At 34.4% G+C, this 23,914-nt stretch overlaps 1 protein-coding gene across 2 annotated transcripts in view; it reads left to right on the top strand.

The window, feature by feature from the left end:
* DTWD2 (DTW domain containing 2) overlaps positions 1-23,914 on the top strand; it is an 89,038-nt gene that overhangs the window by 23,931 nt on the left and 41,193 nt on the right. For both annotated transcript variants that reach the window (XM_045565975.1, XM_045565974.1), the window contains exons 3-4: positions 2,184-2,278; positions 10,834-11,026. In XM_045565975.1, coding sequence (XP_045421931.1) covers positions 2,184-2,278; positions 10,834-11,026 — 288 coding nt within the window. The remainder of the gene's footprint in view (positions 1-2,183; positions 2,279-10,833; positions 11,027-23,914) is intronic.

The raw sequence follows: 23,914 nt of genomic DNA, 5'->3' as shown, positions 1-23,914 counted from the left end.
TAGTTTGCTAGAGTGGCTCACAGAACTTAGGGAAACACTATGTTTCCTGGTTTATTACAAAGGATAAACTAACAGCCAGATGAAGAGATACATAGGGTGAGGTCTGGAAGGGTCTTGAGAACAGGAGCTTCTGTCCCCATGGAGTGGGGGTGTGCCAACTCACAGGGATGAGTTTTTATTCACCTTCTATCTCCCTCACGTGTTCAGCTTTACAGAAGCTCACCAAACCCTGTCCTCGTATGTTTTTGTGGAGGCTTCATTATAATAAAAATTGACAATTGTGTAGAAATGTGACTGGACAAAAAGCACTTGATCTAAACCCAGCAGAGCCTGTATATTCAGATGCTTCCTGGCCTCTCTGTGCAACATTCTTTCTTCCAGGGTATGGTGCAGGACCCTCTCTGGACTGAGGGTGTTCTGACCCACAATCAGATCAGGGTACTGCCTGGGGCAGGTGAAAGGAGGGCAGGAGAAGGTCAGAGAGATTCTCTCCTGAGGCCTAAAGTGCCCCAACATTATAACAAGGATTATGGAAGTTATGAGCCAGGAACCATGGATAAAAACAAATATATGTGATAATACCACAACTGTTTATTGATTTAACTAAAAATATTAGAAGATGTGAGGTTAAGGATTGGTGTTAGAAAGCTAAATCCTCATTTTTTATGAGAGGCTGTAGTTTAAAGTGGACTAGTTAAGATGAGGGCTCTGGAGCCAGATTGCCTGAGTTCAAATCCTTAATAGTTCTGTAAATTCTGTAACCCTGGGCAAGTTCAGTAACCTGTCTGTGTTTCAGTTTCCTCATTAGTAAAATGAACGCAACAAAAGATAAATTTCTTTACCAGTTTATTTTGAAAAGTAAATGAATTTCTCTTCCTTCCTTCCTCTCTCTCTCTCTCTCCCTTTATTTATATATATATATATATATATATATATATATATATATATATACACAAACATATATATTTACATTAATGTTAGCTGTTATGATAATTGGTAGTTTTTAGATAATATCTAAAATTGATAAGAAATAGCAAAGCACATATTATATGGGCTTATGGAGATAACTACCAGAAAAAAATAGCTAAAAGAATTAAAGTGATTGCCTCTGGGAAGTGGTAGTGGGGTGTATATCTGGGAATAGGTGTGGCATTTTAAATCTTTTGTCACTGTTTAATTTGACATAGATACATTTATTACTTTGATAAAAGTTGGGGAAGTGATTAAGTCCTTGTCAAAGTCTCATGGTGGTGGTAAGGAGGGAAGGACATTATATGAAACACTGAAAAATGTCCTAAAACCACCTAAGACAGAGTAGCTAATCACCTGGCTCTGTAGGACTAAGGATAGAATTCTTGTGGCAACAAGAAAGGTGGTTTCCAATGTTGGAAACTAGGATGTTGAAAAAAACCACTGATGATAATCAAGTTAATGGAATTTTCAGAAATGGTCACCAGATTTCTCTACTCTAAAGTCATTATTTTGTTCTCTTTCCATACTATATTCTTTGGAAGCAAGGCCATAAAACACTCTGGTGGAAGGGAGAGATTAAGCTCCACCTTCTGGAGTGGGAAGTATTTACATTTATTACTTAGAATTCTTTTGTGAGGAAGATTTGTTCCTTCTCCCTCATTTATTTATTCATTCATATCACTCTAGACTCTATTTTACACTTTGGGTTATAACCCAATACTATGTTATTTATAATGTTTCTGAAATTGTTCCATTTTAGCCATTGATAAGATTGGCTTCTGTGTCCCTTTGATTTGCCCCACTGTTTTGTTTTTTGAACACTACCTTGCTTTTTGTGCATAAAGATCTAAGCAATTATCTTCAAGCTGATGTACAAAAATGTGATTACTGTTGAAATAAAAAAAAGTTGTCAGAATAAATGATTCAATTTAGTTAAACACAAATTTACATTTTTATAATCCTGATCGTTATATAGATTAATATTATCTTGTTTGATTACTAAACCTATAAACATATCCAAATAGAATAAAAAGGTATGCTTGTATTATGCTTAGTACTGATAAATCAGAGAAACTTACCTCTTTTTATTAAAGTGTGGTCTTTAGTAAAAGACTTGTGAAAGTTATATGTAAAGTTGTCAGATTTTCATCATAAAAGGTTTAGAAGTGTTTAAGCAAAAATCTATGTTGTAATTAATTTTTTAATTAAAGGAAAACAAAGTGTTGCGGACAGTTCCTCTACTAGGAGCATGCCTCCCCCAGGACAAGTGTAAAGTAAAGATTGGTCGTCGCTTCAGCGAAGAAAGGTAAATTAACTTTTAGGGCAATTTAAAATAATTCTTTTCTATACAGACCTTTAAAAATGGTTTTCTTCAATGTATTCATTAGACCCAGAACATGGTCTAAAAACTGGAAATTAGAAGTGGCCAAAAGATTGAAGTTCTGCCTCCCACTCAACAAAATCATATAAGACAAGCCAAAGCAAAACAAAAATAGAAATCAAAACACACAAACCAAATGGTATAAATAAGTAAATGAATGATAGCCTTATCTGAATTCCATAGTAATATATGTTGAACATAAAAGGCAAACATATTTATTGTTTGTTCCATTTTTTATTAAAAGTGCCTTCAGGATGGTAGGGTTCTTGTATTAGGTTTAGTTCAGCTATTTCCTATGGTGCCTAATATAGTGCTTACTAAGTAAATTATTCCCTGATGAATTTTAAATTAAAACAGATTGATGATTTAATATGAATTTGATAGTTGAATGATTAATTGAGGCTTTTGTTAGAGGTAATCATGGGGAAATGATTAAGAGACCTACTGCTTTGGTATACTTTGTAAATGGAATTTTAAAATATTCATTTTCATTTATTTGTCTTTAGTGTATACAAAAACAGTTGATTTTTGTATGTTAAATCTATATCCAGTGACTTTATAAACTCATTTATTGGTTGTAGAAACCATTTTGTAGATTCCCTGGAACTTTCTGTGTAAGCACCATTATCACCTGCAAATAGAGTCATTTACACTTCCTCTGTTCTAATCTTTATACTTTTAATTTTTTTTCTTGCTGTATTGCAGTAACTGATACCTTCGGTACAATGTTTATTAGAAGTGGTGAAAGCCAACATCTTTACCTTGATTCCAGTCTCAGGGGACATTGTTAAATATATTGGCTGTATTTCCCCCTTCCTCAACATTATTGAGAGATAATTGATAGATAAAAATTGTGTATATTTACAGCATACAATGTGATGTTTTCATATATGTATACATTGTGAAGTGATTACCACAATCAAGCTAATGAACATACCTATCACTTGACATAGTTGTTATGATTTGTTAAAGATGTTAAATAATATTGGGAAGAACACTATGGTATGGGTGCGTCAGGTGAGATACAGTGAGAAAGTGAAGCCAAAACACATAAAATGAAAGACATTTATTACTCATGGGCACCAGAGGGGTTAGCGTATTGATGGGAAGCCAATGGGAAGTCAAGACAGCAGGGCACTCAACCATTGGGTGGGTTGGGGGAGATGTGGCCCTTTATTAAAGGTCTCTTGGGTACCTACGGCCTTGGGGCCACACGTGGCCTTTTGACCAAATCCAAATTTTACAGAACAAATTCTTTTATAAAGGATTTTCAAGTACACAATACATTATTCTTAACTATAAGCACCCGTGCGGTACAGTAGATCCGCAGATCTTCATTGTTGTAATGTCATTTATCAGTTTTTAAGGTGCTGAGAGTTTTTTTTTAAGGAAGAGAGGTTTGCTGAGTTTCATGAAATGCTTTGTCTGCATCTGTTGAAATGATCATGTAGATTCTTCCTCAATTCTGTTAATAGTATATATTATATTGATTGATTTTTGAATATTGAATACCCTTGCATTCCTAAGATAAAGCTCACTTGGTCATAATTATGGTATCTTTGTTGTATATTGCTGGATGTGATTTGCCAGTATTTTGTTGAGGAAAAATTTTGATTTCTTGGCTTATTAAATGGGATTTGGGTTTGGTGATTTTCCTTTTTTATAATGCTCTTGTCAGGTTTTTGTGTCAGGTTTATGGTGGCCTTATAAAATGATTTGGTCATTTTCCATTCATCATCTATTTTCCAAAAGAATTTATGTATGATTTTCTTACTTTCTTGAATGTTCGATAGAATTTACTACTTAATCTGATTCTTAAGTTTTTATTTGTGGGAAGGTTCTTAAAAACCATAATTTGTTTTTGAAACATAAGGAAATTCAGATTTTTCTTTTTGTGTTAGTTCTGGTAGTTTGCACATTTCAGAGAAATGGTACAAGTCATCTAAATCGTTGAATTTATTGACATAAAGTTGTGTAGTATTTCTTTATTAGTCTTTTCATGTCTACAGAGTTTGTACTGATAGCCTCTTTTTCATTTCTAATTTAGATAATTTGTGTGCTTTCGTTTTTCTTAGTCTGTCTCAGTCAGTCTTTTTAAAGAACCAACATTTGGCTGTGCTATTTTACCCTATTTGGTTTTTCTATTTAATTGATTTCTACTCTCACGTTTGTTTCTTTTTTCTGCTTGCTTTGGACTTAATTTCCTCCTTTCATAATTTTTAGTAGAAGATTAGATAACTGATTTTAAACCTTTCTTCTTTGTTCATCTAAACATTTAAATTCTCTTAACCATTGCTTTAGCCACATCCCACCAATTTTAAGTTGTGCTTTTGTTTTGTTAAGTTCAAAATATTTTTAAATTACTCTTGTAATTTCTTCTTTGACACGTGGATTGTTTAGGAGTGTGTTACTTAATTTCCAAATAATTGGGGAAGTTTTAGATGGATTATGATTATAATTATTTTGATTTCTACTCTATTTGTATTCTGTGATTTTAGGTTTAAAAATTTTATTGATATTTGTTTTATGTTCCAGCATGTGGTCTGTTTTTTGGTGAATGCATGCACAAGAAAAAACTGCATTCTTCAGTTGTTAGATGTAGCATTATTACACAAATGATCAAATAGGTCAAATTATCAATTAGATTGATAGTGTTCAAATTTACTATATTATGACTGATTTTATGTGTACTTTTTCTCTCAACAAAAAAAATTATGCTCAAAATCTCTATCCATGATTATAAATTTGTCTATTTTTACATTTTGTTCATTCACTTTTTGTTTCAAATATTTTAAAACTCTTTAATTAGGTGAATATGTATTTAGTATTGTTATGTTTTCTTCATGAATTGGCCCTTTTATCATTATTAATTGTCTTTCTTTATCTCTGGTAATACTCCTTGTCTTGAAACCTACTATGTGTGATGCTAGTGTTTATATGGTATGGGTCTTAGGGTTTTAAATCCAATCTGACAGTCTGTTTAATTGAAGAGTTTATTCCATTTCCATTTAGTGTAATTATTGATTTGTTTGCTTTGCTTTGAAGTAACTGATCTTGATATTTGTTTTCTGTCAGTCTTCTCAGTTCTTTGATCTTTTGTTCCTCTTTTATGTAGTTCTTTTGGGTTATTCAGTTTTTTTGTTTTTTTTTTTAGCATTCTATTCTATCTCTTTGTTGGCTTTTTAGGTGTGTCTTTTGTGGTTAGTCCATAGATTATACTATGCACTCTTTTTTTTTTAAGACAGAGTCTTGCTTTGTTGCCTTGGCTAGAGAGCCGTGGCTTCAGCCTAGCTCACAGCAACCTCAAACTCCTAGGCTCAAGCAATCCCCCTGCCTCAGCCTCTCAAGTAGCTGGGACTACAGGCAGATGCCACCATGTGCAGCTAATTTTTTTTATTTTTTAGTAGAGAGGGGGTCTCGCTCTTGCTCAGGCTGGTCTCAAACTCCTTACCTCAAGTGATCCTAGCCTCCCAGAAATGCTAGGATTACAGGTGTGAGCCACTGCGCCTGGCCTATACTATGCACTCTTAATTTATCACAGTCTACCTTGAATTAATGTTATATACTAAATTTATAAGAACCTTATAAAAATATAATTCCATGCAACACCTTTTCACTTTTGGTGCTATTGTTTTTATATATTTTATTTCTAGGTAATAGGGGAAACTGGCTATAATTTATATAGAAACTCTCTGTACTATCTTTGCAATAATTCTGTAAATCCAAAGCAGTTAGATCTATTTTGCTTTTTTAAACCAGTCTTTCATAGTTTTTCATATATTGGTACTGTATGTATTTTATTAGATTTATACTTATGTATTTCATTTTGGGGATGCTATTGTAAATGGTATTTAAAAAATTTCAAATACCAATTGTTCATTGCTACTATGTGGGAAAGCAGTTGCCTTGTGTATTAACCTTGTATCTTGTGATCTTGCTATACTCACTTATTAGTTCTTAGAGTTATTTTTTAGTTAATTCCTTGTAATTTTCTACACAGATGGTAAGGTTATCTGATAATAAAGTTAGTTTTATTTCTTCCTTTTCAGTTTGCATGTCTATTGTTCCCTTTTCTTGTCTCATTGCAGTAGCAAGGGGTTGAGTATCAGCGGTGAAAGAGGATATCTTTGTCTTGTTCCCAGTCTAAGGGAACTATTATGTATGTTAGCGATAGATATTTTGCAGATGTTCTTTATTAAATTGAGGAAGTTCCCCCTCTAAGTTTGCTGAGAGTTTTTATTAGGAATGGATGTTGGATTTTGTCAAATGTATTTTCTTCTCAATTAATATAGTCCTTTGACTTTTCTTCTTTAGTCCATTGATGTGGTTGATTACATTTATTGATTTTGAATGTTAAACCAGCCTTCCATACCCATTATAAATCTTGTTTGGTTGTGGTAAATATTAATATTAATAATTCTCCTTATACATCATTGGATTTAATTTACTCATATTTTATTGAGGATTTTTGCATCTGTATTCGTGAGAGGTCTTGGTCTGTGTTTTTTTTTTTCTTGTAATGTCTTTATTTGGTTTTGATATTAGGGTAATGCTGGCTTTATAGAATGAATTAGGAAATGTTCTCTCTGTTTTTATTATCTGGAAGAGATTATAGAAAATTGATATTCTTAAATGCTTGAGAGAATTTACTGGTGAAACCATTTGGGACTGGTGAAGATTTTTTTTGAAGATTATTAATTATTGATTCAATTTCTTTAATAGATATAGGGCTTTTTAGTTTTCCTAATTCCCCTTGTGTGAATTTTGGTAGTTTATGTCTTTTAAGGAATTAGTTAATTTCATCCAAATTATAAAATTTGTGGGCAATGAGTTTTTTGTAGTATTCTTTTATTATTCTTTTAATGTCCATAGGATCAGTAGTGACCATCCTTCTATCCTTTCTGATATTGCTAATTGTGTCTTCTCTTTTTCTTGATTATCCTGACTGTAGGTTTATATATTTAATTGATCTTTTCAAAGAACCAGTGTATTAATTTTCTAAGACGGCCATAAAAAATACCACAGACTGGGTAGCCAAAGAGAAATTTATTTTTTCACAGTTCTGGAGTTTAGAAGTACAAGATCAAAACGTCAGCAGGTTCAGTTTCTCCTGAGGACTTTCTCCTTGGCTTGCAGGTGGCTGCCCTCTCACTGCCTCTTCACTTGGTTGCCCCTCTGTGCAGATGTGCCCCTGGTGTCTCTTTTGTATGTCCAAGTTTCCTTTTCTTATGCTTATACTAGTCAGATTAGAGCCTACCCTAAGGGCTTCATATTAACTTAATTGCCTACTTATAGGTGCTTTATCTATCTCTAAATACAGTCATATTCTGAGGTACTAAGGGTTAGGATGTCAATATATGAATTTTTTTTGGGGGGGTGCAGTTCATTCTATAGCAATCAGCTTTTGGTTTCATTGATTTTCTCTGTTATTTTCCTGTTTTGAACTTCATTGATTTCCATCTTAAGTTTTACTATTTCTTTTTATCCTGCTTGCTTTAGGCTTAAATTGCTCTTTTTTTCTCTAGTTTTTTTTTTTTTTTTTTTTTTTTTTTTTTAGGAGGAAGCTTAGGCTATTGATTTTAGGTCTTTATTCTTTTCTAATATGTGCATTTTAATGCTATTAATGTCCCTCTAAGCATTGCTTTTGCTGCGTCCCTCAGATTTTTTTTCCACTTCCATTCCCCTGTCTCTCAAATTTTCATAAGTTGTATTTTCATTTTCATTTAGTTCAAAATATTTTTAAATTTCTTTGAGAGTTCTTTTTTGACTCATGGTTTATTTAGAAGTGTGTTGTTCAATTTCTAAATCTTTTGGAATTTTCTATCTATGTTTCTGTTACTGAGTTCTAATTTAATTCCATTGTGGTCTGAGAGAGCATGCTTTGTGTGATTTCTATTCTTTTAAACTTGTGAAAATATGTTTTATGGCCCAGAATGTGGTCTATCTTGGTGAATGTTGCTTGTGAACTTGGGAGATGGAATATTCTATAAATATCAATTAGGTCAGGTTGACTGATAATACTGTTCAGGCTAATATATCCTTACTGATTTTTTGCCTGCTTGATCTACCAATTACTGACAAAGTTGTGTGAAGTATCTAACTGTACTACTGGATTTGTCTATTTCTCCTTTAATTTCTATCAGTTTTTGCCTCACATATTTTGACACTGAGTTGTTAAGCACATACATGTTAAAGATTGTTATGTCTTCTTGGAGAATTGACTCCTTTCTCATTATGTTATTGTCCTTTATCCTGATAATTTTCCTGCTTCTGAAGTCAGCTTTGTCTGTAATTAATATAGCTACTGCAGTTATCTGTTGATTAGTGTTATCATGGTCTACCTTCCTCTTTCCCTTTTCTTTTTTTGAAACAGCTTTATTGAGATATAATTCACACAGCATTTAATTTACGAATTTAAAATGACAAGTTAAGTGATTTTTAACATATTCAAAGATAATTGCAACCATCACCAATTTTAGGACGTTTCATTACCTCAAAAAGAAACCCTGTACCTTTATCCCCTCCCCATCCCTTATCCTCTCTCTCCTCTCCATCTCCCTGCCCTTTCCCAGCCCTGAGCAAACATTCGACTACTTTCTGTCTCTATAGATTTGCTTATTTGATATCTGATATTTCATATATGTGCAGTAATTTCATATATGTGGAATACTATATGTGAATTTTCGTGATTGGCTTCTTTCAGATAGCATAATATTTTCAAGGTTCATGAATGCTGTAATATGTAATACCTGATTTCTTTTTATGGCCAAATTATAGGTGGAAAAAAGCTCTGGTAAAGTAGTTTTCCTTGAGGGAAGGCCTTTGTTTTGGAGAATGCTGATTACTTTTCACCTTTCCTTGCCTTAAAGCACAAGAGGATTTTTCTCAGACCTTCATTATGAGAACTTAATGGAACTCTTGGATGTAAAACCCAGGAAAGTAGGGGCCCTCCCTGCCAAGACTGGGCCCCTGGGAGTTTTAACTCTCGAGCTAGTCCACACTCAGCCTTTGGTAATTTGTCAATGACTGTTCAAATGTTCCTACCAGTTACTAGCTTTAGTGGTTTCTGCTCCCCAGTGAACTGCTTTGGCTTTGATTCTCTGTTTTTGCCTTGTCTCTCTAATTTTTGGAGTGTTTGCCCTGTGGCTTCAATTCTTTGATGGATAGAAGAAAAGTTGTTGGTTTTCAGTTTGTTATCATTTTTCTTGCGAGGATGAGCTTGATGACTTACAAGCTCTTTGTATGTTTGAGCTGAAATTGGAAGTCTAAATTATCACATTGTCTTTAATTGACTTTTACTTATCTCCTTACCCTTCAAGAGAATTTTTTTTTTGTTTATGAGCAGAGACTATCTCATTAATTGTTACATCTCCAGTGCCAAAATGTTTTGACATGTATTTTTGAATGAATATTGAGTTAGTTAACCTTATAACTGAACTGGATGATGTAGGGGCCAAGGGAAAACTTCCCCGTTGCCCTCTGAAGGTTTGCTAGGCAGATTAATAGGAGGAAAGGTATACAAATTTATTAACATCCATGAAAGTCTTACAAAATAGAAGAACTCAAAGAAATGGCCAGATGATTGATGCTTTTATACCATCTTGAGTTTACAGAAAGAATGAGACTTGGAGTGTGGCCTAGTAGGCTATGGTGCCAAAATAGATATGGGACGGGGTGAGGGGAGGCCTGGCTAGCAAGGGTGATCTTGTTATGCAGATGAAATCTCATAGGTAGCAGCTCTCAGAGGGAATAGATGGTTAATGTTTCTTTCAGATCTTTACAGTGTCAGACTCTCAATTAATCTTTCCTAGATCTGGACAGGGGAATGCCCTCAGGGAAAGCCTGGCTGTATAATGCATATATTCTCTGCAGATGCAAGTCTTCCCACAAAACACAGCTTTGCAGGGCTACTTCTGTTTGCAGGCCCTCTGAACAGCCATCTCAAAGATGGCATATGTCAAAGAAGCATATTTTGGGGAAAAATACTTGGAATTTTTTTCAATAGATAATATAAGGTGAATTTAAGAATCTGGTTTGCCAATAACCTATGTTACATAACTTCTCCTTATGGTTCTGTTGCTACTGGGATTGTCCTGGGCTTGTTTGTGGTAGAATCGTTTGTGCCAGTTGTTTGCTGTGATAAGGTAGATCAAATTTCAGATAAAGCAGTAGTGAGAAAAGGAAGACTTCTTTGGGAGGTTTAAGTTATATCACTGACAGTTGGATAAAAAAGCTTTAATGGAGAAGAATTGTGAAGACTGGGAAGCCTGGAGGAGCGTGGCAAAATTGTGGCTAATGAATAAGTAAAGAGTACACACAATTTTGAATGTTTTAATTCATACTTTATGAACTAATTAATACCTCTGTTTGATTGGACAAATGACTAGATATAGGGGAACTTTAATTAGGAAATTCAATAAGCATAATAAAATGTTTTTTCTTCACAAGCTAATAAGATATATTTAAAAAAATTTTTTTAGAGATCCTGAACTTTCAACTGTTTGCCGGGAGTCTGGTACATTAATATTATATCCAGGGGCTGACGCTGCTAATTTGGAAGAATTTATATTAGATTCTCCTGTTTACCCTTCCACAATCATCATCATTGATGGTACATGGAGCCAGGCTAAGGACATTTTCTATAAGAATTCCTTGTTCCGACTTCCCAAACAGGTAAGCTAGTATTTTAACAGAGAATAAATGCAAATGTCTAATTATGTATATTGTATATGTTCTCTGTGAAAGAATATGCATTTTTTATATATAATTTGGTGGTGTTTATATGTGTGAATATTATATACATAGATATGTATATGCTTGTGTGTGTTTGAATATATATATTTATACTTATATATATGTAGAAAATTTCAAATTTGTCATCCTGTTTCAATTCCTACTGTCAAACTTCACTGTAGTTTAGGCATTTGGCTATATTAAGAGTCTCTCAGACAGTTAATCTGAGAAGTTAAATGTTTTTTGTTAAGAAATGTTATTATATTTAAATGCTTTTATTTGGTTACTAAGTTACCATACCTATTTCTTACTAAGAATGACCAGATTTTCATGAAATACTTTTTGTCATCCATTATTATAATTATATGGTTTATTCTTCAATTTTTTGGTGTAATTAATTATGAAGATATATTTCCTAATACTGAACAATTCTTGTGTTCCTGGCATGCACTCTACTGAGTAGACTATCAAAATTTTTTGATATATTGTTGAAAGTTATAATTGATTTAATGGCATTAAATTATGTATTTTTGTACTTTTATTATCAGGTTTGGGTACTAAGGTAATGTTAACTTCACAACATGAATTGGAGAGATTTTAATATTTTTCTATGGCCTGGATTATATTGGAATTCCTTGCTCTTTAAAGATTGGGTGGAACTCATTGATGAAACTACCTGGTCCTGATCTCTTTAAAAATGGTAGCTTTTAAATCCTTTCAAACTCTTCTGTGGAAATTATCCACACTTCTTCTTTTTAGATCAGTCTTTAATAACTTATTTTTCTAGGGAATTATCTCTTTCCTCTAAGTTAGCAGATTGATTGCTGTATACTTACATATATTCTTAAATAATTATTGTAATTTCTCTTAAATGTATTCTTTCTCATTTCTAATCATATACATAGATGTAGAGACACAAAAACATTTTTTTCATACATAGATTCAAAAGAATTTTCTCGTTTTTTTCTTAAAGCTTTTGTGGGTTTTTTTTTTTTTTTTTTTTGAGACACAGTCTCGCTGTCACATGCCCGGGCTAGAGCAGTGCAGTGGTGTCATCATTAGTCACTACAGCCTCAAAGTCCTGTAGTGATCCTCCTGCCTCAGCCTCCTTAGTACCTGGGACTACAGGTATGCGCCACCATGCCTGGCTAATTTTTCTGTTTTTAGTAGAGATGGGGTCTTGCTCTTGTTCAGGCTGGTCTGAACTCCTGAGCTCAAGTAATCCTCCTATAGTGCTAGGATCATAGACGTGAGCCACTGCACCCAGCCCCCAAAAGAGGTTTCTTTATTGAGCTTTTAAAAGTATTAATATAAGCTTTCAGATTGTTAGTAATGGCTATCATACTTTATTTTTATTTATTTCATAAAGTTTAGGTTTTTTTTCTTGATCATTTTCTTCTTTCACTTTTTTCAGCTTATTTTCTTATGTTCCTTATCTGATTTTATAAGATTTATATTAAGAGTACTGCTATGGCCTGAATTTTGTTCCCTTCCCTCCCTTTCATATATTAGAGCCCTAACTTCCAATGTAGTGCTATTTGGAGGTGGGGCCTTTGGCAGGTAATTAGATCATGAGGGTGGAGCCCTCATGATGGAATTAGTGCCCTTAGGACAGGGTGAGAGATTTCTTTCTCTCTTTCTGCCTTGGGAGGACACAATAAGAAGACTTCTATCTGAGAGCCAGGAAGAGAGTTCTTACCAGGACCCTGCACTGCTGTTACCCTGATCTCAGACTTCCTAGGTCTAGAACTGTGAGAAATATATGTCTGTTGTTTAAGCCACCTAGTTTATGATGTTTTGTTATAACAGCCCAAGCTGACTCAGACAAGCACTACATTTCTTTATTAAGGATTACTGAATTCCCTCTTGAATACTAAAGAGAAGGATGGCTGCAGTATTCCTTCTTAGTATAACTTTCATTTGTTGACTTAAAATCAAAAAATCTGTAAATTTGGAAAGGAGAACTTTATTTCTCATGGGTTGCAACGTGCGAACTGGGAAGTGGAGCCTTCAGCGGAGACTGAAAACAGGCACTTCTAGGGAGGGAGGGAGGGAGGGTGGGACAGGAGTTTTATGCAAATGGTTGGCTAACCATATATATTTAACAGGTTATAGGAGGCTATGACTATTCACGAAAGGGGGTCACATAAATGTGTGGAAAGCAAACATACATGTTAAATACATCCCATGTTCACTTTGGGGTGGAGACTTAACATTAAAATGTGGTAAAATTAGAGTCTCTATGTCAAAAGATGAAACTTAGGACACAAAGGTGCTTTGTGCGTAGCCTCTGTAAACCAGCCAGAACAAGTCTGTGGTCAGTGGTCATTTATCAGGAAGGAATGTGTTGTGAAATTGGTCAGCTGTCCTGTCAAAACCAGGAAAAGGGTGGGGAGTCTGGCTGCAGTGTCAGGCAGTTAGTTGAAGTTGAAGTCGGTGGAGAAATCTTTGGTTCTTTGTTTTCCAGGGCTTGTTTGTTTTTGACTCATAGGAGAAAAGTCTGGTAATGGTTAGTGAGAAAGGAGGTATACTGAGGTGTGACTGACCTCCTATCCTCTCATGGCTGGGAAACTCAGTTTTTAAAGTTTTTCTGGGGTCTCCTTGGCCAAGAGGGTTCAGTTTAGTCTGTCAAGGGCTTGGGGTTTTATTTTTATTCCACACATTGTATTCCATCATTTTGGGTTGAAGTGTTCTTATGTTGATGACATTAAGATAATTTGTTTTGCTTTCTTTCTATCCATAGATTATCAGTGAGTTCTTAATTCTCATTGTGGTTACTGTTTTATTTTTATTTCTCATTTTGTGGGATTGTGATAAAAGAACATTGGCTGAAATATTTTGAATAAGCTTATGATTTCTGTGTGGATAAGTTCATGGTAGATTTTTGTTTCTGTTCTGTGAATATAAAAAATGTACATTCTCTATTTAGGGATGCAAGCATTTTCATTTATGTATGTATGTATGTATGTATGTATGAATGAATGACAGGGTCTTGTTCTGCTGCCCCACTAAGAGTGCAGTGGTGTCATCATAGCTCACTCCAACCTCAAACTCTTGGGCTCGAGAGATTTTCCTGCCTCAGCATCCTGAGTAGCTGGGACTACACACAAATGCCACCATGCCCAGCTGATTTTTCTATTTTTTGTAGAGTTGGGGTTTTGCTTGCACTCTTGCTCAAGTTGGTCTTGAACTCCTGACTTCAAGTTGTCTTCCCTCCTTGGCTTCCCAGAGAGCTAGGATTACAGGTGTGAGCCACCACATTATCGTTTTTTAAGTTTGGAATTGCATTTTTCTTCATGCATTTATTTTTGGTATACCTGGGCTATTTGCTACTGAAAAGGTTTATGGAAACCTTCAGCCCTTATGTATTTTTAATGATTTTATCCTTGAATTCCCAGTAGTTTTTGTGTTACGGATTTATCTGCTTTGTTGTTAGGTGCATACAAGCCGTGCGTTTAGTGAAGAATAACAATGGAACCCTGACTTCTGAGGTTTTAATCTCAAATTCTTTCTAGTTTTCATTTCCTACAACCATAATGCAGACATAGTTTTTAGATGAGACTCAAATATATGAAACAATTCTAAAAAATAGCTAATGCGTTGAGTATTTTGAATGTGCTAGTCCCAATTCCAAAAGCTTTGCATGTTATCAGCTCATTTAATCTTTCTCCAAATCCCATGAGGCAATAAGTATTGTTATCTTAGATAACAGATGAGGAAACCAAGGCACAGAGATGTGAAATAACTTGCTTTAGATCATGTAACTATTTCACAACATAGCTGCAATTTGAACCCATCTTATTTAGAGATAAAGCATGTAGTCTTAAACACAATGGTGTAATGGTCCTAAATGGAAAACTTCAGTGGAGGATATTTACGTAAAATAGCTTCTTTAGATTTCTTTAGCTTTTTTTTAAATTTCAAAATATTAAGAGGGTACAAATGTTTTTGTTACACTGGTACCTTGTGTAATGCTTAAGTCATGGTTTTTGGTTTGCCTGTCACCAGAATAGTGTTCATTGTGACCAGTAGGTAAGTATTTATCCCTCCCCTCCGCACCCTCCCCACTTCTTGGTTTCCAGTGTCCTTTGTATCTCTTTGTGCCCATGTGTACCCACCCTCGTTTAGCTCCCACTTATTTGCGAGAACATAGGGTGTTTGTTTTTCCATTCCTGAGATACTTCACTTATGATAATGGTCTCCAGTTTCTTCTAAGTTACTGCGAATGACATTATTTCATTCCTTTTTATGGCTGAGTAGTACTCCGTGGTATGTATATTAGTATATATACACCACATTTTCTTTTTCCACTCATGAATTGATGGACACTTAGGTTGATTCCACATCTTTGCAATTGTGAATTGTGCTGTGATAAACATTTAAGTGCAGGTGTCTTTTTTTATAAAGTGATTTCTTTTCCTTTGGGTAGATACCCAGCAGCGCGATTGCTGGATTGCACGGTGGTTTTACATTTATTTCTTTGAGGAATCTCCATACTGTTTTCCATACAGGTTATACTAATTTTCAGTCCCATCAGCAGTGTATAAGCATTCCTTTCTCTCTGCATCCACGCCAGCATCTGTTGTTTTATGACTATTTAATAATGGCCATTCTGATAGGGGTCAGATGGTATTTCGTTGTAATTTAATTTGCATTTCCTTGATGATTAATGATGTTGAGCATTTTTTCATGTGTTTGTTGGCCATCTAAAGACTCCACCAAAAGACTCCTAGAATTGATAAGTAAATTCAGCAAAGTTTCAGGTTATAAAATCAAGATATACAAATCAGTAACATTTCTGTATATTAATAATAGTCAAGCTGAGAGTCAAATCAAGGACTTAATATCATTTACAATAGCTATAAAGAAAATAAAATACCTAAGAATATACTTAACACGGAGGTGAAAGATCTCTACAAGGAGAACTGCAAAACACCGATGAAAGAAATTATAGATGCCACAAATAAATGGACAAACATCCTTTGCTCATGGATTGGCAGAATCGACATCATTTAAATGTCCATACTGACCTAAGTGATTTACAGATTCAGTGCAATCCCCATCAAACTACCAATGTCATGTTTCACAGATCTATTTAATATAAAAAATAATCCTAAGCTTCATTTGGAACCAAAAAAGAGCCTGAATAACCAAAGCAATCTTAAGCAAAAAGAACGCATCTGGAGACATCACATTACCTGACTTCAAATTATGCTACAAGGCTGTAGTAACCAAAACAGCATGGTACTGGTAGACACATAGATCAATGGAACAGACTAGAGAACCCAGAAATAAAACCATACAACTACGACCAACTGATCTTTGACAAAGTGGACAATAACGTATACTGGGGAAAGGAAGCCTTATTCAATAAATGGTGCTAGGAAAATTGGAGCACCACATGCAGAAAAAGGAAACAGGACCTCTATCTTGCCATATACAAAAATTAATTCAAGATGGATAAAAGATTTAAATGTAAGGCATGAAACCATAAAAATCTTAGAAGAAAACATAGGAAACATTCTTCTAGACATTGGCCTAGGCAAAGATTTTATGCCTAAGACCCCAGAGGCAAATATAGCAACCACAAAAATAAATAAATAGGACTTAATTAAATTGAAAAGCTTCTGCACAGCAAGGGAAATAATCAACAGAGTGAATAGACAACCTACGGAATGGGAGAAAGTATTTGTAAACTATACATCTGACAAAAGAACTGGTATCAAGAATCTACAAAGAACTCAAACAGATCAGCAAGAAAAAAGTAACCCCATTAAAAAGTTGGTAAAAGACATGAACCAAAATTTTTCAAAAGAAGATAGACAAATCATCTAACTTCTTAAATATTCATTGTGTTCCACTGGAACGAAACTCATAAAAGGCATGGATATTGTTAGATTGTGGTACATTCTATTTTATATATATATGTATGTATATATATTTGAGACAAAGTCTAGCTCTGTTGTCCTGGCTAGAGTGCCGTGGCATCAGCCTAGCTTACAGCAACCTCAAACTCCTGGGCTTAAGCAATCCTTCTGTCTCAGCCTCCCGAGTAGCTGGGACTACAGACTTGCGCCACCATGCCCGGCTAATTGTTTTCTATATATATTTTTAGTTGTCCAAATCATTTCTTTCTATTTTTAGTAGAGACGGGGTCTCGCTCTTGCTAAGGCTGGTCTCGAACTCCGGACCTCGAGCGATCCATCTGCCTCGGCCTCCCAGAGTGCTAGGATTACAGGCGTGAGCCACTGCACCCGGCCTAGATTGTGGTGCATTCCAGATAAAATTTTATGTTCATGTTACATTTAAATATTACCCAATGTATGGAGAAAATTCAATGAAAGTGTTACATTTGTAAAGCATTCTAGTCCAAATATTTGAAAAATTTATTTCATGATATCTCATGTCTACATTTTTAATACATTTTGAGGTAACTGCACAACAACCACAGAGATGAAGCACGTAGTTATATTAAAGAGATTAAAATCCATTTTAAGAAATAAAATTCACCAAAATTAATTTTCTCCTCTAAATTGAACAGCCCATGAGGAAATACACACACACACACACACACACACACACACACTTTAAAAACTTTTATTTATTTATTTATTTTATTTTAGAGACAGAGACTTGCTCTGTTTCCCAGGCTGGAGTGTAGTGGTGTGATCATAGCTCACTATAACCTCAAACACCCAGGCTCCAGTGATCCTCCTGCCTCAGCCTCCTGAGTAGCTGGGAGTACAGGCACATGCTGCCACACCCGGGTCCTTTTTAAATTTTTTGTAGAGACAGCTATTGGTATGTTGCCCAGGCTGGTCTCGAACTCCTGGCCTCAACTGATTGTCCTTCTTTGGCCTCTCAAATCACTGGGAACATGAGGGAATATATAAATTAATTTTCCCAGTCCCAGAAATGCCGTACATTTCTATCACCGTTTCTTCTTCTTTTTTTTTAAACCAAAAGCAAATACAGGTGGATATTTATTTAACCTTGAGATGAGTAATGCTTTATAACCATAGGATAAATGCAAAATACTTAAAGGAAACATCAGCTAGATTTGATTATATTGTGTAAAATATCACTTAAACTCAAATGAAAAGGCAAATGGCTTTCTGGAGAACTATGAAATCAGATAAAGGCTTCTTAAGCTTAAGAGTTCTTAGAAATGAATAGGTAAAGGTGAAAAATCTCAATAAAAAATAGGCCAAATATATGAAAACGAAGTTCAAATAATAGAAAATAAATGTACTTATACAAATCATCATTTACCCTAGTAATCATATGATAAGATCCTAACTTGTAAACTTTTATGAAATAACTCCAAGTTTACAGAAAGGTTTCAAGAATAATGCCAAGTACACCTGAATATCCTTACCTCGATTCCTGAGGTGTTAACATTATGTCATATTTGCCTTATTTTCTTTTTCTCTTTCTTTGTCTCTCTACATATGCATTTGTGTATAATTATGTTTTTCTGAACCATTTGAGAGTAAAGAATAGATTTTACTTTTTGAAATAGAAATTTTGCTAGCTCAAGACCATCAAGATTGTTTTTTCCTAAATATTTTAGGAAACAAAAAAAGTAATAATAAAACCTCACCCAATTTATAAAAAACATGGTATATATCTTGGGACAGTTTCATCTGAATATGCTTGGGAAATATGGATCATCCTAGAAATAATATTGTGTATGGCATATGAGAGTCTCATATATCCAGTCCAAATACATGAGTACGGCTTGGCCACACAAAATATGTTTCTGGAAGTTGTCACAAAAAAACAATGAAATCTGCACATTTACTCTTTCTTAAAAGAATTATATATATAAACAGATAAGCAGATAAATTGAGTTGAAAACGGCATTGATTTTTTAAAAGAAGTATTGATTTTTAAAGTAACTATCTACATATTTTTAGGTATCTATAAAATTGTAAAATGCTAGTGATAATTGTAGTGATTTTATGATGAGTTCTCAATGACCTTATGTAATACTAGAAGGGTTTGTTCATTTTTAAATATATTTTTCACTTCTTGAAAAATTCACTATTCTTATGTGATGATTTTTAGTGTATCACAATGTTCAGTTAATTAGTAACCTTGTTCCTCAGCTTTTGTGGATGAAAATAAACTTACTTTATTACATAATAGACTTTCCTAGGGTCCCTGCTTTAATAGATGAATACAGATAAGTTAAAAGTAATGTGCCTCTTTCTTGGGTAACAGAAATTCAACTCGACCTAACTCAAAAACCAAGGAAATATACAGGTCATGTAACTGTGAATCCTGGATGGCCTTATGGAGGCTGGGGTAGAAAGTATAATAATACCATTATTGACAGCAGGACTGCTGAGTTAGGAAGTTCCTCAGAAGACATCCTGTTGTTTTCAAAAAGATGATCTAAAAGCATGACTGGGCAAAGTCTCTCCCTAGATGATACAATCTGTTACTCATATTGTTTATTTGTGTAAATATATATTTGCCTTATACATTTATTGGTTTATTCAAGGTTAGTGTTCTATGGAAATATTTTAATAATTCACTCTTATATTCTAGAAAGTAAAAATGTAAAAAGAAAATTTAAATGCGTTTTTGTCTAAGTTTCCCAAATCTATAAATAATGCTGTTTAAATTAATTCAGTTGTATTTCTAAATGTAATGTTAAATTTTTTCTTACCACACCCTCAATATGCATATATCCACATACCTTTTTTTTGCACGGAATTGTCTTAGTTATTGCTCTTAGTTTAGTTGATCCATTCAGTTTCTATAATAGTATAAAAATTTTGCTCCAGATGCATGAGAGGAAAATGCAGAAAAGAAACCAAAATCAGAATTAAAGTCCAGAGTTCTTTGCAGAAGAAATATAGTTTTTTTCCTTCCTAATAAGCAAGTAACCATATGTGGACTTCATACTTACATAATTGAGGAATGAGAGAATTGTAGTGCAAATGCATTAACTTGGCCTCCTTTTAATCTGGAATTCTAATATATACAGACCATTTGGCAGTGACTCTCTTCCTTCGGGGGAATTTTACACAAGAGACCCTTGACATTTGTAGGAATAAATCCAAGGTGAATATGGAAATGTTTGTAGAGGCCCCTGGCTTTTTTCATAAACATATTTCCATGGTGTATTTGTATATCTTTGCTCTGCTGCCTTTAAAACATAATACTAGGCCGGGTGCTGTGGCTCACGCCTGTAATCCTAGCCCTCTGGGAGGCTGAGGCGAGTGGATCACTGGAGGTCAGGAGTTCGAGACCAGCCTGAGCGAGACCCCGTCTCTACTAAAAAAAAAAATAGAAATAAAAATTATCTGGACAACTAAAAATATATATAGAAAAAAATTAGCTGGGCATGGTGGCGCATGCCTGTAGTCCCAGCTACTCGGGAGGCTGAGGCAGTAGGATCACTTAAGCCCAGGAGTTTGAGGTTGCTGTGAGCTGGGCTGATGCCACGGCACTCACTCTAGCCCGGGCAACAAAGTGAGACTCTGTCTCAAAAAAAAAAAACAAAAAACATAATACTAAAGCTTAATTTCTCACTTGATAAGCAGAGCACTATTGGGAGCACTCATTGGCTCAGATATGTTCATGAAAACTTTTTCTTGTGTCCACATAGAGTTATTATGGACTGGTTTATGTTATATGTCTGATCTGTTACCAAATTCATCATTATCCTTATTTTATCTAAAACTTCAATTGTCTTTATTTCTATCATCAACATTGGGAGTTGGTTTACTTTTTAACACAGTCTCATGGAGATGTAGATTCTAAATAGCCTTTTAATGTTTGTTAAGTGACTTCTGTACCGTACCTTTCAGTAAATATGCTTTAAATTAATACCATAGCAAAATAATAATTTTATGTCATGAAACGTCTCTGTCTTTGGGGTATAGCCAGAAGAGTTGAGTGTTAAATCCAGAATATCAAAGGTCTACACATCAGTGATTTGCTTTTATGATCTTTGCATGCATAATTTTGTTGGAAGAATGTATCCACACCTGAATCTTTCTGGCTATGGGTTGGGAGATGTGTACTCCTCATAGGCCATGAGGCTGATCTCTGAGGTTGTAGATAGTGTTTACATATAGGACTTGAGTTAACTTGGAAGAACATTTGCTTCTATGATTCTGGGTGATAGAAGAAAATATGATAGGAATTATGTATGATCTTACTATCTGTAAAAGGATAATTTTATTAAAAAGGGTTATCAGAGATCTCACCATGGAATTGCCTGCCTCCCTACTTCCATCCATTCTTTATTGAGTTCTTAACTGTGAACTCCTCTTACTGGGAGAAATTGTCAAATCCCTTGGCAAGTAATAATATAATTTTTGAACTGGAAGGAATCTTAAAAATTAACTAATAAATCCTCAGCATTTCAGAAATGAGGAAGCAACAGCTGAGCAATAAATGACCTTTCTAACGCTGCAGCCAGTTAAGGGGAAAACTAGGAGTAGAATCTGGGTCTCCTGCATTTTAATCCAGTATATCATGTGATCCCTCAAATATTGTAATTTTAAAAAGTCCTGATTGAACTTTGTTTTAAAATTAACCTAAACTTACGATTTTATGCCACAAATTATTTAGTCTTATTTAGTGCCTTAAAGTAAAGGCATTTTTTCCTGAAGTATAATAAATCAGGTAGAGATATACAGTAGCAGAGTGTGAAAGGATGTGCTCTGCCTTTCTTCTCAAACTGTGGTCCCTGGAGCAGCAACATTGGCATCATTTGGGAGCTTGGAAATGTAGTTTCTCAAGTCCTGCCTCAGAACTACTCAGAATCTTCATTTTAACAAGATCCCCAGTGAGGCTTTGAAGGAGAGAAAAACTGATGATCCCTGATACATGCGGTAATATAGGGCCTATTAACTGTATAGATAGACCTAATGCCTGAACAGCTAATGCCTAGCCTGCATAGATGTGCTCATCCAGACCTCCAGGTAAATAAATATTGTGTGCAGTTTGGATCTTTGTTTTATTATCAATGTGTGAAGATTCTTTTAAATTTAGTTTATATTTTCAGGAGTGATTCATGTCTGGCACTAAATGTTCCACTTCCACTAAAGTGTTTAAATACTTAGGGCTTTTAAAAAAGACAGTTTTATTTATTTATTTTTATTTGACATTTGCTGAATTGGTTACTTTTATTATTGTTATTTTTTTTTTGAAAATTCAATGCTTAACTGTGGATTAGAAAACCAGTGTATATATTTCTCTTTGCTCTCAATGAAAATGTAGGTCACAGGAACTTCCTAGAGTTTGGATGCTGAACACTTGGTGTTATAAATGTTTTACATTTCCACAAAAGGACCTTTCATTCCAGGGCAGAAAAGACCCATTTTGTATTGTGGTATCATATGAAGCATGAAAAAAAAAAAAAAAATCAGCCATTTTAAAGAAAAGAAAGATTGGATGCTTTTAATTTGTTGGAAAAATGCTTTTTATTTAATACTGTGTTAAGTATTCTTTTTTGCTCTAATTAATTCTGAAAATGTGAAAACAAATATGTAGAATAACCATAACATAGGAGTACTTTTTTCTCTATTTGTGAATAGTTTGCGATAAATTCTGCATTTTTTATTTTTTAAAAAATGTTATCTTTACTGAGGTATAATTTGATACAATAAATTCTACATTTAAATATACAGTTTGATGAATTTTGACAAATGTATACAACTGTAACCACCATTGTAATCAAGGTATAGAGAACATTTCTAGCATCTTGAAAAGTGCCTTTATATAAAGCCTGTAGTTTTTTTCTGCAAAGGCTCATATGTATCAAGTACAGTATTTATTTATATTAGCACTTAGAAATGTAATTGACAGAGCAATATATTTATTCTTTCTGTGTAAAGAGACAAAAACCAATATCACATTGAATTAACTGTAAGCAGTTTATTTCATTCATATTTATTTTTAATGTATACTTGGTTTAACTTACATTTTTAATGCTCTTTTGCTTTTTTACCTTCTTATAAAATGAAAAAAAAAAATTATACTACCAGCCTAACCAGAAGTTTGTGTTGGTTGTATTGTTTTTCTCAAGTTTATAGTCATTAAATTATTTTTATATTATATGGCTTTCTTTGAGAGATTACAATAGTTAACATTTGGTTTTATAATCATATTTATCACAGCTATTTAAATCATGTTTAAATCAATTTATTGTTCACTGATAGTACTTTTTTTCTATAGTTTCCTAGTTTTTATGACTTCTTATGGTTATTTCACTTTTTTAGTTAGCTAGACTGTATTTTTTTTTTTTTTTTTTGAGACAGAGTCTCGCTTTGTCGCCCGGGCTAGAGTGAGTGCCGTGGCATCAGCCTAGCTCACAGCAACCTCAAACTCCTGGGCTTAAGCAATCTTCCTGCCTCAGCCTCCCAAGTAGCTGGGACTACAGGCATGCGCCACCATGCCCAGCTAATTTTTTCTATATAGATTTTTAGCTGTCCAAATCATTTCTTTCTATTTTTGGTAGAGACGGGGTCTCACTCTTGCTCAGGCTGGTCTCGAACTCCTGACCTCGAGCGGTCCTCCCGCCTCGGCCTCCCAGAGTGCTAGGATTACAGGCGTGAGCCACCGCGCCCAGCCTAGACTGTATTTTTAACATAGGCTTCAGGAAGATATATAAATTCAATATACTTCTTGAACAGAGATTTTTTTGTTTGTTGGTTTGTTTTTTTATTTTTTGAGACAGTGTCTTCCTCTGTCACCTGGGGTAGAGTGCTGTGGCATCATTGTAACTCACTGCAACCTCAAACTCCTGGGCTCATGCTACCCTGCTGCCTCAGCCTCCTGAGTAGCTGGGAGTAGGGCTACAGG

Source organism: Lemur catta, chromosome 12, assembly GCF_020740605.2.
Source record: "Lemur catta isolate mLemCat1 chromosome 12, mLemCat1.pri, whole genome shotgun sequence".
In the NCBI taxonomy this organism is placed as follows: domain Eukaryota; kingdom Metazoa; phylum Chordata; class Mammalia; order Primates; family Lemuridae; genus Lemur; species Lemur catta.
Note: the sequence above shows the minus strand (reverse complement) of the source record. Positions and strands in the feature narration are given on the sequence as shown.